General features: G+C 30.9%; 4 protein-coding genes across 13 annotated transcripts; 2 read left to right on the top strand and 2 right to left on the bottom strand.

The window, feature by feature from the left end:
* Nucleotides 1–365: 365 nt before the first annotated feature.
* On the bottom strand, nt 366–1624 carry LOC100793140 (uncharacterized protein At1g76070). The gene has a single exon (XM_006601306.4). The coding sequence runs from the start codon at nt 1309–1311 to the stop codon at nt 622–624; it is 690 nt and encodes a 229-aa protein (XP_006601369.1). The 5' UTR covers nt 1312–1624; the 3' UTR covers nt 366–621.
* A 3323-nt stretch (nt 1625–4947) lies between these two features.
* Nucleotides 4948–6407, top strand: LOC100782536 (uncharacterized). 9 transcript variants are annotated; one of them, XM_014770101.3, is made up of 4 exons: nt 4948–5203; nt 5512–5585; nt 5763–5888; nt 6021–6407. In XM_014770101.3, exons 3-4 carry the CDS (start codon nt 5795–5797, stop codon nt 6161–6163), a joined length of 237 nt encoding a protein of 78 aa, XP_014625587.1. In that variant the 5' UTR covers nt 4948–5203; nt 5512–5585; nt 5763–5794; the 3' UTR covers nt 6164–6407. The 9 variants fall into 9 exon arrangements, with proteins under 9 accessions (XP_014625587.1, XP_006601364.1, XP_014625588.1 ...); XM_006601301.4 differs by having other exon boundaries at nt 5512–5614; XM_014770102.3 differs by having other exon boundaries at nt 4948–5245.
* Nucleotides 6408–7875: 1468 nt separating this feature from the next.
* On the top strand, nt 7876–9050 carry LOC100781648 (uncharacterized). 2 transcript variants are annotated; one of them, XM_003550393.4, is made up of 2 exons: nt 7876–8383; nt 8859–9050. In XM_003550393.4, the coding sequence occupies exon 1, from the start codon at nt 7940–7942 to the stop codon at nt 8345–8347; it is 408 nt and encodes a 135-aa protein (XP_003550441.1). In that variant the 5' UTR covers nt 7876–7939; the 3' UTR covers nt 8348–8383; nt 8859–9050. The 2 variants fall into 2 exon arrangements, with proteins under 2 accessions (XP_003550441.1, XP_006601363.1); XM_006601300.4 differs by having other exon boundaries at nt 8853–9050.
* Nucleotides 9051–9377: 327 nt separating this feature from the next.
* Nucleotides 9378–12380, bottom strand: LOC100792610 (calcium-dependent protein kinase 2). Its single transcript, XM_003549427.5, has 8 exons — nt 11635–12380; nt 11380–11523; nt 10729–10881; nt 10503–10618; nt 10126–10293; nt 9888–10015; nt 9545–9641; nt 9378–9460 (listed from the first exon to the last, which is right to left on the bottom strand). Exons 1-8 carry the CDS (start codon nt 12314–12316, stop codon nt 9407–9409), a joined length of 1542 nt encoding a protein of 513 aa, XP_003549475.2. The 5' UTR covers nt 12317–12380; the 3' UTR covers nt 9378–9406.
* Between the last annotated feature and the right edge of the window lie 1970 nt (nt 12381–14350).

Genomic DNA, 14350 nt, shown 5'->3' with positions numbered 1-14350 from the left:
TTTTCTTTAACTACTTTTTTATTTTAAAAATAAAGATAAAGATAGGAAGTGCCTCTTTTTCAATTAGGATGATATAGTACTAGTTTAAACCCACTTAAAATCTCAAAATATAAATTACTTAAGTAAACACCACTACTAGTCTACTACTATTAAAATAGTGAATTGTATTTGTAACTGTATGCACGCTAACTTGTTTGAAAGTGTCGGTGGATATCTTCAAGCAAATGCAGCCACCAACCACATCCTATTCCTGATTGCTGCTTTCAAATGCTTACGCGCACACTCATTGGACCAATTACCATCGACAGCATCGCGGAATCATTAACTAATTAAATTAAGCAGTTCCCAATGTGCTAAAATTTGAAAGAGAAAATTCAATTTCTTTTATTTATTGTTTTGAAAATTTCCCAACAACTCGATAGTTTTTTCTTCATAATTGACCAGAATAAATCAAATCAATCGTGATCGCTAAACCATGATTTATGATTAAACCATATTTTCTATACAAGGGAAGGAAACAAAATACATACTCATGGAGCCGAGCCGAGCCACCAAGAACAGTAGTATTTGTCTGCGGATGGAAGAAAAGAAGAAATCTACAAATTAGAATAAGTAAAAGAATCATTTGGCTGTAAGAAGTGGATTCAACTTAAGAGGCCTAGGTGGTGCCATGGTTCTTCTCTTCCATAGATTAATCTCTTTCCGTGGCTGCACATTAAGATTAAGCGCAGTTGCACCACCAAGGGTAAGAGGAGCAGAGAAAGGGATAATGATCTCATCATCCAATCTATCAACATCATCATGAGGCGCAATCTGAGCCTTCCAATCGAAATTCGAAAAGGTTTCACGCCCACTTGCAAATCGCCTCATGTGACCCATTGGCGGTGCAGGTGCTCTCTCACTCTCCACATCCGCATCAGACTGTTTTGGTTTCCCCGCGTGGAACAACAACATCCTCTGAAACTTGGAAGCGTGTTTCTTTACCTCGGGGTCTCTGGGAGTAGGCATGGACATGGACATGTTCTTTGCCCCTCCCTTCTTGTGCTTGATCTGTCCCATGCAGGAGATTTTGGGGGAAGTGGGTTCTTGAGTTTCAACGCCATGACCATTCTTTGCCTTTCTTCTGGCTTCATCGGGAATCATGCGGCCAGAGAAGAACCCTTTGCCTCCATAGTGTTTGCACTTGTGATCCCTGCCTGGGCTGAAGGGAGGGTTTTGGAATGTCACGCTCATTGCAGCAGCTTTTGGCAGTATTTTGAAGATCTTGTTCTTCAGCTTAGACTTTTTCTCTTTCTCTTTCTCCTTCTCCATTTGCCAAGGAAGGAAGAAGAAATTGTTTGAAGCAGGAGTGCTTGTGTTGTATTTATATGTGCTTAAGACAAGTTAAACCTTAAAACCGTCATATGTGTTTGATTTTGTCAAGAAAGGTGGGAGAGTAAGACAGTAAAATAAAAGGTTTGGTCAAATGAATTCGCTGTAATGAATATGAATAATAAACATACAGTCACAAATGTTAAACAACATGCCACTTTTATCCGCTAACATATGCATAACAGGCTGCGGTTAATGCTGCCTACATTTTTTCTTCTTTGATCTCACGGACGCATACAATTTTCGATTTCTTTCAATGTCAGGATTTTTTCTCTTTTTTATTATATTTTAGTAATGATCATTTTTTCTTCTCTTCAAAATCAAATAATGATCTTTTTTAAGCTTATATCCTTCTTTAAATTACTTACATGAGTCCAAAAAATATCTCTCGCTATTAATCCAAGCTTACTGTATTTTTTGGCTTCAAACGTAAAGATTTTTTCTCGTTTTCGATGGTGCCGTTTTTGCCCTTATTCGTCACTCTCTCTGACTTGTGAAGTTCTTTTCTATCCAATCACTGAACATGACACGTGGGTCAACAAAGATTTAAGATAACGAGTTATTAACGACAAACATATGGTTTTGGTGAAATAAGACAAATTTTGCATTTGCTATCTCTGCACAAACGTGGAAAAAGTGAAACATGACATTTTAAAAGGATTTTCTGTTTTTGTAATCCAATTATAGGTTAAGGCCTAAAGGGGTTGAAAATATAAAAAAAAATTATTATACGAAAACTACAAAAAAAAAAACTATTTATTATATAGTTTCTTTTATTTTTCAAATCATCAATTTATACTACTACTTTATAGATAAAAATTCCAGAAGGTTTGTGATTTCGTATATGTAATTTTGCTATTGTCAACTTGTCATAAATTGATTGTTTTTGTGTGTATCCATGAAGATAAAAGAAATACTACAACCAGAAAGAAAGGTCATCAACCTCTCATACTTGTGTCGCCTAACACGAGACGATATCGACGCTGAGAGTTAAAACATTAACTGTACGATGTTCAAATAAGTTCACGTAATACCAAAATGTTATATTTTGTATGTAAAACAAGGTACTGTAAAGTTAATGGAGAAAATTTATAATCAGTCCTTTAGATGTTGTTTGTGTTTTTCACCAATTAAAATTAGATTTTTATCACAATAATTCGTATAATAAATGTTTGTATTAAAGGTTTAGGTAAATTGTCGAGATGAAATTTTAATTCTAATTAAAGAACAATAAAAATAAAAACAACACTTATTGTAATAATATAGATGTTCCTAAATTATTTTACAATTTTTAATTATATCTCTAATTTATTATTTTTCTTCGATTGAGTCCTTGAAGCTAGTAAAGATCTAATTAAAAAATTAATCAGTCGCCTAATGAAAAAAAAACATAGTTCGGATAACTAATTAAAAATTGTAAAATAATTCAAGACCCTACAAATTAAATTGACATATAAACAGTAATAATAGATGCCAAATATATTTTTATGTAGCAATAATGCAGGAGAAGCATACCTTACAAAAATGCAAGAGAAGCATATCTTTTTAATAATAAAAAAACAAGTTTAACTATATATACCTTTAGTGTCCCAGAATTATAATTGTGTAATTTTAGTCTATTAGTGTCCCAAAATTTAATTTTCATAAACTTAAAATTTATATAAAAAAATAATCTCTAGCACTATTCATCCAAATATGTAAAAAAAAATGTATCAACAAATGTTAATGGTTAATTTATTAATATTTTTAATGATAAAATTCAAATTCCATCTTTTTTTTTCTCCCTTCACCACTATGTCAATATTATATCTTCATCTAAACATGTTAGATTAGACGTTACCTTAAAATTGTTGTTAATATGTCATGGTTATGGTTAGATTCATGTCACATTACTAAATGATGATTGATGACATAAATTATTTAAAAAAATTAAAATTAAAATTAATAATTCTTTTAAAATACTAAAATTAAATTTAATTATATTTGCAGAAATAAAAAAAAAATTTGAGGGGAAAATTAAAATATGTTTAAGCATCTTAAAAATAACTTTAAGAATATAAAAATGAGTGGTTTGGGCCTTTGACTCAAATAATCTACTCTCATTGATTTTATTTATAAGATTCAGATACAAATTAATGTTTATTTTTTTATAAGACTCAATCTATAGTACTTCTTGCATTAATTGTTTTCAGATTAGAAGTACCCTTCATTAAAAAAAAGAGAATGTATTCACAAACAATTAGAAGAGAAAAAAATATTAATGAAAATCATAATTTTGGAAAAAAATTTATAAATTTAAGACAAATTTAGGAGGAGTGTATTGAATTAGGATTTTAAAAAACTATTTTGACATAAAAAAATCATATAAGTTTTAAAAGATTTCGTAAGAATGTAATAACTTTTAAGATTCTTTTAAAAGACTTTTATAATTAGAATTTTATAGTTCAGATTTTAATAGACTTACAAAATATGAATTTATAGTATTTGAAATGACATTATAAATTTTCAAGATTTCAAAGAACTCTAAAAATTTTAAAAAAAATATTCAAAATTATTGATAAGATCCATTAATTTTGTCCACCTACCACTTTAAATAAAATTCATCTTATACAAAGAATTCTGTTACATAACAAATCAATGCCCCTAACATATTTAGAAGCACAATCAACTTATTTTCCTTTAATCATTAATCATGTTAATTGGACAAAAGCTTAATGTCTCTGAGTAACATGGATACTTTGAGTCATTCTCATAATAATGATCTCATCAAATAAAAAATATGTCTAATAATCATTTCAAACCTCATTTATATATTTATTCATTTATACATGAGTCAACTTTCGTTAAAACGATATATTTTTATGTTCATGTATATTCGCATTCATTTATATGTATAAGGTGTAACGAAGATGCTCCAAATTCAATGAATTGGGAAGATATTTCATATCACATGTTCCAAGGCATGTTGACCATTGATTGAAAGAGTAAAAAAAATTATAAATGTGTACCGCTTTCAACAAAGTAACAATGAATTATGTGTGATGGAAAAAGAAGAAAATAAAGAAATAAAGTATCATAAAATCTCAAGGATTTTGATAAGATTGTTTAATATATATATTCTACTAAAAAATCTTATAAAATTCATCCTAAAAAAGAATTTATACAAATTTGTATACTTTTGAATATAAAAAGTTTTTTTTCTAAAAAAAAAACTTGTATAAAATCTTAATTAAATACATACTAATTTTATTCATTTCCTAAAAAAAATCTCAATAGTTTTAATTGAATATCACAAGACTTATTTTTATTATTTAATTTTTTTTATTGAAGACCTTAATTCTTTTTATAAAAAAATATTTTAAAATTCTTATTGAATACATCCTCCTTGTAATTGTTGCTATCAATTAAACTAATCACTTTTATTAATTTTGATGAATTGAATAATTGAATATTATTTATTTATAGGAAGGGGGGAAGTAGAATGTATGTTGGGCTAATCAACTTTGGTTGTTTGATCGGTTAAAATTGACTGAAAATCATTGATTTTGATTTTGATGCTTCACACATATCATTTAAATTTTCGAAATCTCCTTATTTAGACGTGGGAATAAATTTCAATTAATATGAGAAAATATCATAAGTGGCACTAACATTTCTCTATGATATAACATCCACGCACAAATAAATAGGATCGGCTGATTCTACAGACTTGTATAAAAATGAATATAAGCAACGGCTGGCAACGTTGGTGATGTTCCTTGTTTTTGTTTCTGGTCAGTTTTGTGATCACATCAGCTAAGTGGCGGCGAATTTTTGGTTGGGTGCACAAAGAGTGAGCTTTATTCTCTCTTTTTGTGTTTTAAGAATGCAACTTGTATGTAGCTACAGCTCCTTTCCATCCAAATTTTTAATTTTGTATGATATATTATCGCCGCCATTTTGAGACTATTTTTGCAATGGCACAGATGAATCGTTCACTTGTTTCTTTATTTCCTCTTCAAAACACCACGTATTCTCCTTTGCCATGTATGATAGTTGAAGAGCACACCAAGTGTTTGCGAAAATGTGCTAATGATGCTTTTCCAATTCTTATAGACCGTGTTTTGAAAATGAAAGAAACATTGTTTTGTTTGTATTCAGGTAGCCACTTGGGTGATTTAGACTCCTTGCTCCGCTACTTCACCAAGTTAAATAAACTCTGCATCCCTTAAATAGTGTGTTACCTTACCCGTATCCATCACAGGTGTTTACTTGGTAATTGATATATGAAAAATAATGAGGGTTGTGAACAGTGAAGATATATGTATATTGTGCATCTTTGCTTGGCTAATTCAATTTCCATTAATTGTTATTGTTGTGCTGATTTGTTTGTTCTGTAAAATGTTTTTTAGGAAGAGGCTGGATAGTTTCTCTTTCTCTCTCCATGGATCTTCAGGATTTCCTTATCCGTGCTCGGGTCTTGAGGCTTTACAGACAAGCATTGAGAATTGCTGGTCGAGCCCCTTCTTCCGCTAAAGGTGAATATTCTTAAATTATCTGGGTCATTCCTTTATCCAAATCAACAGTCTTGTGATGCTATATACAATTATACATTTATACATGTATGTAAGTTTTATATATGACATTGCTCGGTGTAATGGACTGTACAGCTGAACTGAGGCAGACAATTAGGCAAGAGATGGAAAATAATAGAAACTGCAATGACAAGCAAAGGATCCGTTTCTTGATTAGTGAGGGATTGGATAAACTGAAACGACTGGATGAAATGCTAGATATGCAAGGTTATCGTTGATGGATTGAATACGTATCGGTAGGTAATAAAATATCTTCCCCTTGTTAGAAGAGGAGTAGAAAGTCAAAATAGTTCATGAAGGATATGGCGTCAGTAAAATTATGATTTAATTTTTTAAAGTCTCCGTTGATTAATGACTTGGCTCGATGATTATCCCTTTCCAGAGAGATTCTTCAGTGAATTACACTATGGGTGATGTAAAATATCTTTTGATGCAGTACTTATAGATTCTTATGTGTTATTACTTAATGGTGTTATCTACCTATTCTTGCTACCACTTTTTATCCCAAAAAAAATATTCCTGTCTACCAATCCTCTCTTCCTGCCAATTCTTTCCGCCGAATATGTCGCTAAAGAATTGTATATGTAGATAAGATGAAGTCATATATATATATATATATATATATATATATGCTTTTAGCAATTTTTTTTAAAACAATTATTAACATTAATTTTAAATAAAGGTAAAGTGGATAGACAAGAAATGATAGGCAATGCCAACAGAGTTTGATCCAATTGTTAAGGTATAAATTCATTTAACAAAGATGTGAGTATGATTCCTTTTATTGATCATGTAATGATTTTATTGGTGGATAAATTGTAAGTAGGTGTCTAAGTATTCATTAAGTCTTAAGACATGTTCTGATCTTAACGAGTCTTTGAGATTCTTTTTTTAAAAAAATTATTATAAAAAGGAAATTGATAGACAATTAAGAATGTTAAGTATACTATAAAAATAATTTACTATTGTTAAAGGTTTTTTTCCAGCTAGTTGTAGAGATGTAGAGATAATATGAGAAATGTATTTTGATTCATTTAAATATGAAAATTTTGGATGTTTTTATATGATTCAATTTTTTCACCACAACATACTAAAATGGATCTTCAAAGGAGATTGAGAATATGTGATTGGTATGAATGCCAATCTTTAATAAAAATAGGTTGAATTATCAAGGGGAGAAAAAAAAGAAAGTATAACAATAAATAAATACTTTTGAACAAGAGAGACAAGAAAATATAAAGAATATTTAATTGAGAAAGTGAGAGAGAGAATCTTAGACTTCAAGTAATAATAAATTTAAAATTCAAGCAAAGTATAAAATATATAAATTTTAAGGTGGGCGAAATCAAAATAGTAAATGAGATAAATATAATTAATTAGAATAAAATTTAGAGTACATAAATTTAACAATAAAGTTATAGCAAATGCGTGTATAATAAATTTTAAAGAATTAAAATTTAAAGTTTAAAAGAAAATCAAGAATGACACTATCAATATTAAGGAAGGATAAACTAAGTGATTAAACCATTTTAAAGTGAATATATTTGATTAGTATTTTGGCTTATACAAATGTAATACATAGGAAAAATATTTTTAATATATGTGTTATATTATAATTGAATTTTTTATTCAAATATACAAATTGTATTTTAAATTTATAATAGACAGTTTATATTGTGATAAAAGATTATTTTTTTTGCTTAAAAAATATTAAAATTCAATTAAGAAACAAAGATTAAAAGGATAAATTGAAGAGATAAACAGTGAAGAAAATTAAGTATACAGAAAAGCATGAAAAGAGAACGGATTGACAATTGAGATGGTTGATTATTTTTTTAGATAATTATAAAATCAAATTAAAATTGAGAAGAAGTATATTTAATTGAAAGGAATAACAAATAAAAAATAAAATAAAATGATGAATATATGAGATTAAGAAGAAAAAAATAAAGGGGTGTTGGTGCGTGAGCGAGAGCGAGGGAGAAAGAAGAGGAATGATGGGAAGGGTGCAAAGATGGCGATGCGTTTGGAATTGTATTCATCGCCCGAGTCAGCAGCTGCGTCTATTGCACGAGGGCCCTGACACCGTAGAGGAGCTTCTCGAGAGGCATCTCGTTAAAAACAAAAACGAGAACGAGTTGGAGAATCGGAGGCAACTCACCAGCACTCGCCGCGAAGCGCTATGTCTCTACCGTGACATTCTTCGGGCCACCCGCTTCTTTATATGGCCCGATTCCAGGGGCATCCTCTGGCGCGACATACTTAGAGAGAACGCCCGAACCGAATTCGAACAGTCCCGTTTCGAATCCGACCCTGAAATCGTGACCCGATTGCTTATTGGGGGCCGCCAAGCCCTCCACTCCGCTATAGATAAGCTCGCCGAGAAGCACAAACAACGCTGATTTATTTGCTTATTTCATTTTGTTGCCCGCTGTTAGGTAATGTAATGCAATTGAATTTGTCTGTAGAAGAATCAAATATGGTTTGCTTTTTAAGTTGAGTTACTGGTAATGTTGTATGCTATTGAATTTGTCTGTCTTTGTTCAAATAAGCATGAGGTCATATTTTGCTCCTTGTGTGACCCTAATATAATATTATTATTTACAAAATTTGCCTTATTTTCAAATGCCTTTGAAAATGGCTTTCAACTTCTTAGAACGATTCATTTAGCTGGTAATTCGATGAAATGCCTAAGTAATTGACATGTAATTAGGAACGTGTTTAGGAATAGGAATAGGGAACTGCTTGCATCTCAGTTTTTTTTTTTTTTTTTTTTTTTATATATAATATACATATTCTAGTTAAGATTAGCTCTTGCAATTGATTGGTCAATTGCAGTGAAAATTGAGTGAAGTTGTTTTTAACTTTTATTTCATTAAATTTATTTACTGATGCATTCATTGGTAGGTGCAGGGAAGGACCTGTTCTTTAGGTATTGAGGCAAACTTCTAGTGTTGTGGAATATTTGGTCAAACAAGCAGACTGCTGTTCTCGCATACCAGACAATTTGTTAACAGTTATGATAACAAATTTATCGTGTATATCAAAAAAATTGTTGTATATAAGATGAACTGTCTAGTAACACTACCATAATGTGTTTGCTTATCATGTTTCCTCCCCACCCTTTTCTGGCCTAGTTTATGTAGCTGCAAAATAAATAACAAAAACTTGAAAAGAAAAGTAAAAAGGTCAAAAGTCTCAGAACACGAGGAAACGAATCAACTTTCATGCTAGCATAAGTGGGTATTGGAATTACAGGTTCCTTGTAGTTTTGCATTGTTTATACATCTTCTAGACAAAAAGCCATACAAGGTTTTTGCGTTTCAAGTGGCATAAAATTTTACATAAAGTGCACAGGTTGATCAATTCAAGAGTGATTCGATCTCTGACAGCAAGCAAAAATTACACAAGGTAACAAAAAGTTGATGCCAATGAGCTGAACTTCTTGTTGTCATTGTTATTTAGCATTCATTTTTCATCATGGTCATAAACTCGTGATAATCAATTTTCCCATCCTGCAAAATGAAACCCAACTCTACTGTAAGTTACAAATCACATGGAGAGCAGAACTACGGGAGCATGACTATATTATAACACACTTTGTCAGAGTCAACATCGTTGAAGACTTCATCTATAGCAGCTTCATCTCCCTGGTGTTCAGTTATTGCTTCTCTAAGTTCATCTCTTGTTATGTAACTATCTCAAATGGAAACAACATTTCAGTTAAGCAAGAATGCAATAAGATTCACAACTAAAAACAGATGAAAATCTAGTTTTATATGTATGGAGCAGACCAATATCGGCTTCCTTTGAAGTTCGGTATAACTTGCCAACAAGTGATTCTGATTTTTATGTTGCTAAACTCATTACTTGACCTAACTGTATGTACTATGATTAAGCAGTATATATAAGGAGGATCAATTTAATGAACTGAAGACTGACCCATTGTTATCCTTGTCAAAGTATTGAAAAGCCTTGAACAAACTCTCTTCCTTTTCCACTTTATGCCGATCCATAGTGGCAGCAATGAATTCAAAGTAGTCAATAGTCCTACTCTTGTCAATATCAGCCTGAAAATACACGTGAAGAAGGAAAAGTATGTACCATAATTTAATTTAATCTTGCTTAATAAAGAGAGAAAGGGATATTTATTTTCTGATTTGCGTGAGACTGAACTTACAGCATCCATTAGCTGCTTCATTTCAGATTCATTAACCAGGGAACCCAATCTAAACAATCCAGATTTGAGTTCTTCAAATGTGATTGTGCCACTGCCATCAGTATCCATATTGTTGAACATTTGTATCAGGCCCTTTGTTTCTTTCTCTGAAATATTTTCTGCTATTACCTTCCATGTTAAGAAAAAATTAGACATTCAATTAGTCAAAGTATATTTTGTTATCCGCCTCCTTATATTTGTCTTACCAAGCAAGTGTAACACGATTTTTATCCCAAAATTTCCGCCTACTCAACCAAAACTAATTAGATTAGTTTAGTTTACATTTTGCGTGGACACATCAGATTCCATTTTTATGCACAGATAAAATTTTGACGGACCTTCAGAGCAAGCTTCTTCATCTGGTTCATTGCTCTAAACCGTTTCATCCTAATTAAAACAGCACTGTCTGGAAGCTTGTCTGATGCTTCACCACCTTCCTTCAACCAAGGGTGTTCTGGTTCAAACGAAAAATGAGGAATGGGGTGATGACAGACAGCATCAATCACTGGTTAAACTATCAGAATGCAAATGAGTGAAAATGCGGCAACAATACAACATATTTACCGAGGGCATCAGCAGCTGTAATGCGTTCCTTAGGGTCGCAAGTCAGCATTTTTCTAACCAAATCTTTTGCAGCTTCTGAAATAGAAGGCCATGGCTCGCTATCCATATCTAACTTTCCTCCCAAAATAGCATCAAATATGCCTTTCTCAGTTTCTGAATTTGATCGATACATAATTAATCAATAAAAATAGATATGTCTATCACGAGCTGAAAAATAGAGTAACATGTAAGGGAGTAAGTAACAACATACTCTCTAACACAAAACTCTTTTTACTACTATTCGAAATTTTGTCGAGAATCATGAAATCATGAACGTGACCCTTTAAATAAAGAGTAGGGATATGCTACGTAATTTCTTAATTTCTGATGCAATTTTTTTGTCAATGAGAATGTGCCTAAAAATGTGTTCGACAATAAACAATCATGTTTGACATTTCTCATTTGAACAAGTGGCTGACATTCCTTTAGTTTTTGAATCATATCTCACTAATAAAAACAAACAAATTTACAATTAACATTTATCTGTCAAACAAACAAATCTACAATATGTTAGAGTGTAGTAGCAGCGGCAACAGTTGTTGGGATGTTCCTAATTTGTTAAAGTGTATTGTAAGAACCAGAACAGAGTTGAGAGTTGTGCATTGTACTTACCAGCCCAAAATGGAGGCACCCCACTCAAGAGAATGTACAAAATGACTCCTGCATTCCAGACATCTATCTCCTTTCCATGACTCCGTTTCAAAACCTCTGGAGCCACGTAATATGCATTTCCAACAAAATCTGTGCATACTTTACCTGTACCATAATTTTGAATAATTCAATGAATAGGTTGAGAATGAACACAACAAGATTAAGCAAAAGTGCTTAATAAACAAGATGGCCATGCATATGTAATTAAGTTGTAACCTTTGTGAAAGAAGACAGAGGATCCAAAATCGGTGAGTTTCAATGGGGCATCCTCGTCCTTGGTGGCGAACAAGAAATTCTCTGGCTTGAGGTCTCGATGCATGACACCCATGAAATGACAGACATGAACCACATTCACAATCTGTCTCATGATTTTGGCGGCTTGACGCTCGGTGTAGTTCCCTTTGGCAACGATGCGGTCGAAGAGTTCACCCCCACTACACAGCTCCATGACAAGGTGCACGTTCTTCCTGTCCTCATAAGCTCCCTTGAATTCCACTATGTTGTGTTGCTCCGAAAGATGCTGCAGAATCACAACCTCCATTCTCACATCCTCCATTTCTTGTGGCGGCTTCTTCTTTGCTATGGATTTGCATGCATACGCTCGTCCTGTGGCCTTCTCTACACACAGATAAGTCACTCCAAATTTTCCTCTTCCCAGCTCTTCCTTCATCTCGTACATTTGCTTTATTTTAACGTAAGGTTTCCCTAGAACTGGTTCTGTTTGTGAACAACATTCGGTAGGCTTAGGAGGAGGAAGTGGAAGTGGAGGTGCAATTAGAAGGTTTTTCCTTGGTTGTTTGTAGGTCAGTTGAGGAGTGTAATCTGGGGAGGCATTAATGGGAATTTCATGCTCTGGTTTCTTTGTTAACACCTTAGAGAACCCCACTCCCATTTTCATGCCAGAGGATTTTTGGTTAAGCAAACTCAACTTGCATTGGCCATTCGCTTCTTGTTTTTGCTTTGGTATTTGCACTTTGTGCTTTTTCTTCTTTACTTCGACTAGCGGCAAGAATATGAGAGCATCGATTCCAATCTGGATAATATATACAATCAATTATACCATTCAAAACATCATTACAAATAATCATAATAATAAACATCTCTAAATTTCTCATCTTTCAATGCTAGCTAGACATTTGGGCGGTGTAGTATATGGATATGGATTTTATAATGATGATTTTATTCCCACCCAACTTTTTACAACAATTTTTACCATAAGAGGATAATAGGGAAATGGTGAAATAATTAAGATAAGTAACGTAAAAAAAAAAACGATAGAATTTTTTTTATTCATTATCAACTCTTGTAATAGAACAATTCATTCCAAGATCCCAAGCAATATCCCAGTAAATTTTTTAAGATTAATCACTATCGTTTCGTGATTGTCTTTTCAAGATTAAATTGACGACCATCTTATGTTTGTTCTTAATTTATAAGCAATAAAGTAATTAACATAATAATCTAGTTTTTATGAATTACTTTTTTATTCCTTTTAAAGTATTATTTAAAGTACTTGTATATAGATTAAAAATATAATTATTATATTTATGTGCATTAAAATATATTTTATTTTCTTAATATGTTGTTTTCATTTAACATGCTTCCATTATTTCTCATTAAGTACACCTAGAAAAGTAAAATGATTTTTTTTAGGATAAGTAGAAGAATAAGATACAATTAAATAGATTTCTCATTAAGTACACCTAGAAAAGTAAAATATGAAAGTAAAATGAATTACATTTTAATAGAAGTTCTCTTTAACTTATGAAAAAAGTTTGTTTCATTTTACTTTTTTCTCTCCTATAAATACTTAATGAAAAAATTTATTCAAATAGGACTTAGTGGGTTTTCTTAGAAAAAAAATTCGTACCTTTCTTTAATATTGTATTACTTAATTTTATAACAAGTGTGGTAAAAAATAATAAAAATAGTTAAAGATAACAATGCATGTTAAAATTTTATATATAAAAAAGTTAAAATGTTCATTAGAAGGGAGAAGTTTTTCATGAGTTTGAGAATTCTGATGTATTAGTGACTATATTTTGAATAAAAATTTCCACCACTTAGTCATTGTTAACCAAAGAGAAGTATCCATAGTTTTCATGAAAAGAGAAAGTAAAAAAAAAAAAAAACCCACCATGTATTGCCAAGCAGAATCTAATTAGTAAATGTATAAATCGTTGATAAATCTTTCTCTTGAAAGATTTAAATTTAAATTTTAGATCTTGAAAGTATAAAAAATGTGACAAAATTATTTAACCGTTAACTTTCATCCATTACTGTTGATAAAATAGCCCACTAATGACACATAGAGACAAATTTATTACATAATTGATGGCTAACATGGTCATACTGAATAGATTAGACGAAAATGTCATTAAATTATCATTATTGGACCTAAATGTCAATAATTTTTGTGTTGAATGAAAATGTTAATAATTTTTATATTGAACCAAAATGCATGTATATTTCCATTGGATAAAAATGTTAGAAAGTTATCATTATTAGACGAAAATGTCAATAATTTTCTATTGTGTAAAAATATCAATATGTATTTATTGGACGTAAATGTGAGTAATTTTTTATTAAACCTAAATATTAGTATGTTTTTATTAGACTAATTTATTAAATCCTAAATGTTTATTAGTAAAACAAATATACTAATATGATTATATAAAATGTTCAAAAAATTAACACAAAATTGAAATATGATACAATATTAAACATTAAATAAGATACTTCTAATAAAATTCCAATTAACGTCATCAAATACTTTTCTTTGGGTATTTTATATTACTATAAATCTTGAAACAAATTAAATAATATATACTCAAATATTAAAACTAAATATCTAAAAAAAACACTCTTTTTAATAAATCTACACACACACATATTCTAAATGAAAGTATACCAGAATTAAGATGAAATAAAT

Source organism: Glycine max, chromosome 17, assembly GCF_000004515.6.
Source record: "Glycine max cultivar Williams 82 chromosome 17, Glycine_max_v4.0, whole genome shotgun sequence".
In the NCBI taxonomy this organism is placed as follows: Eukaryota; Viridiplantae; Streptophyta; class Magnoliopsida; order Fabales; family Fabaceae; genus Glycine; species Glycine max.
The sequence above is the reverse complement of the archived record's forward strand: the minus strand, read 5'-3'. Positions and strand labels throughout refer to the sequence as shown.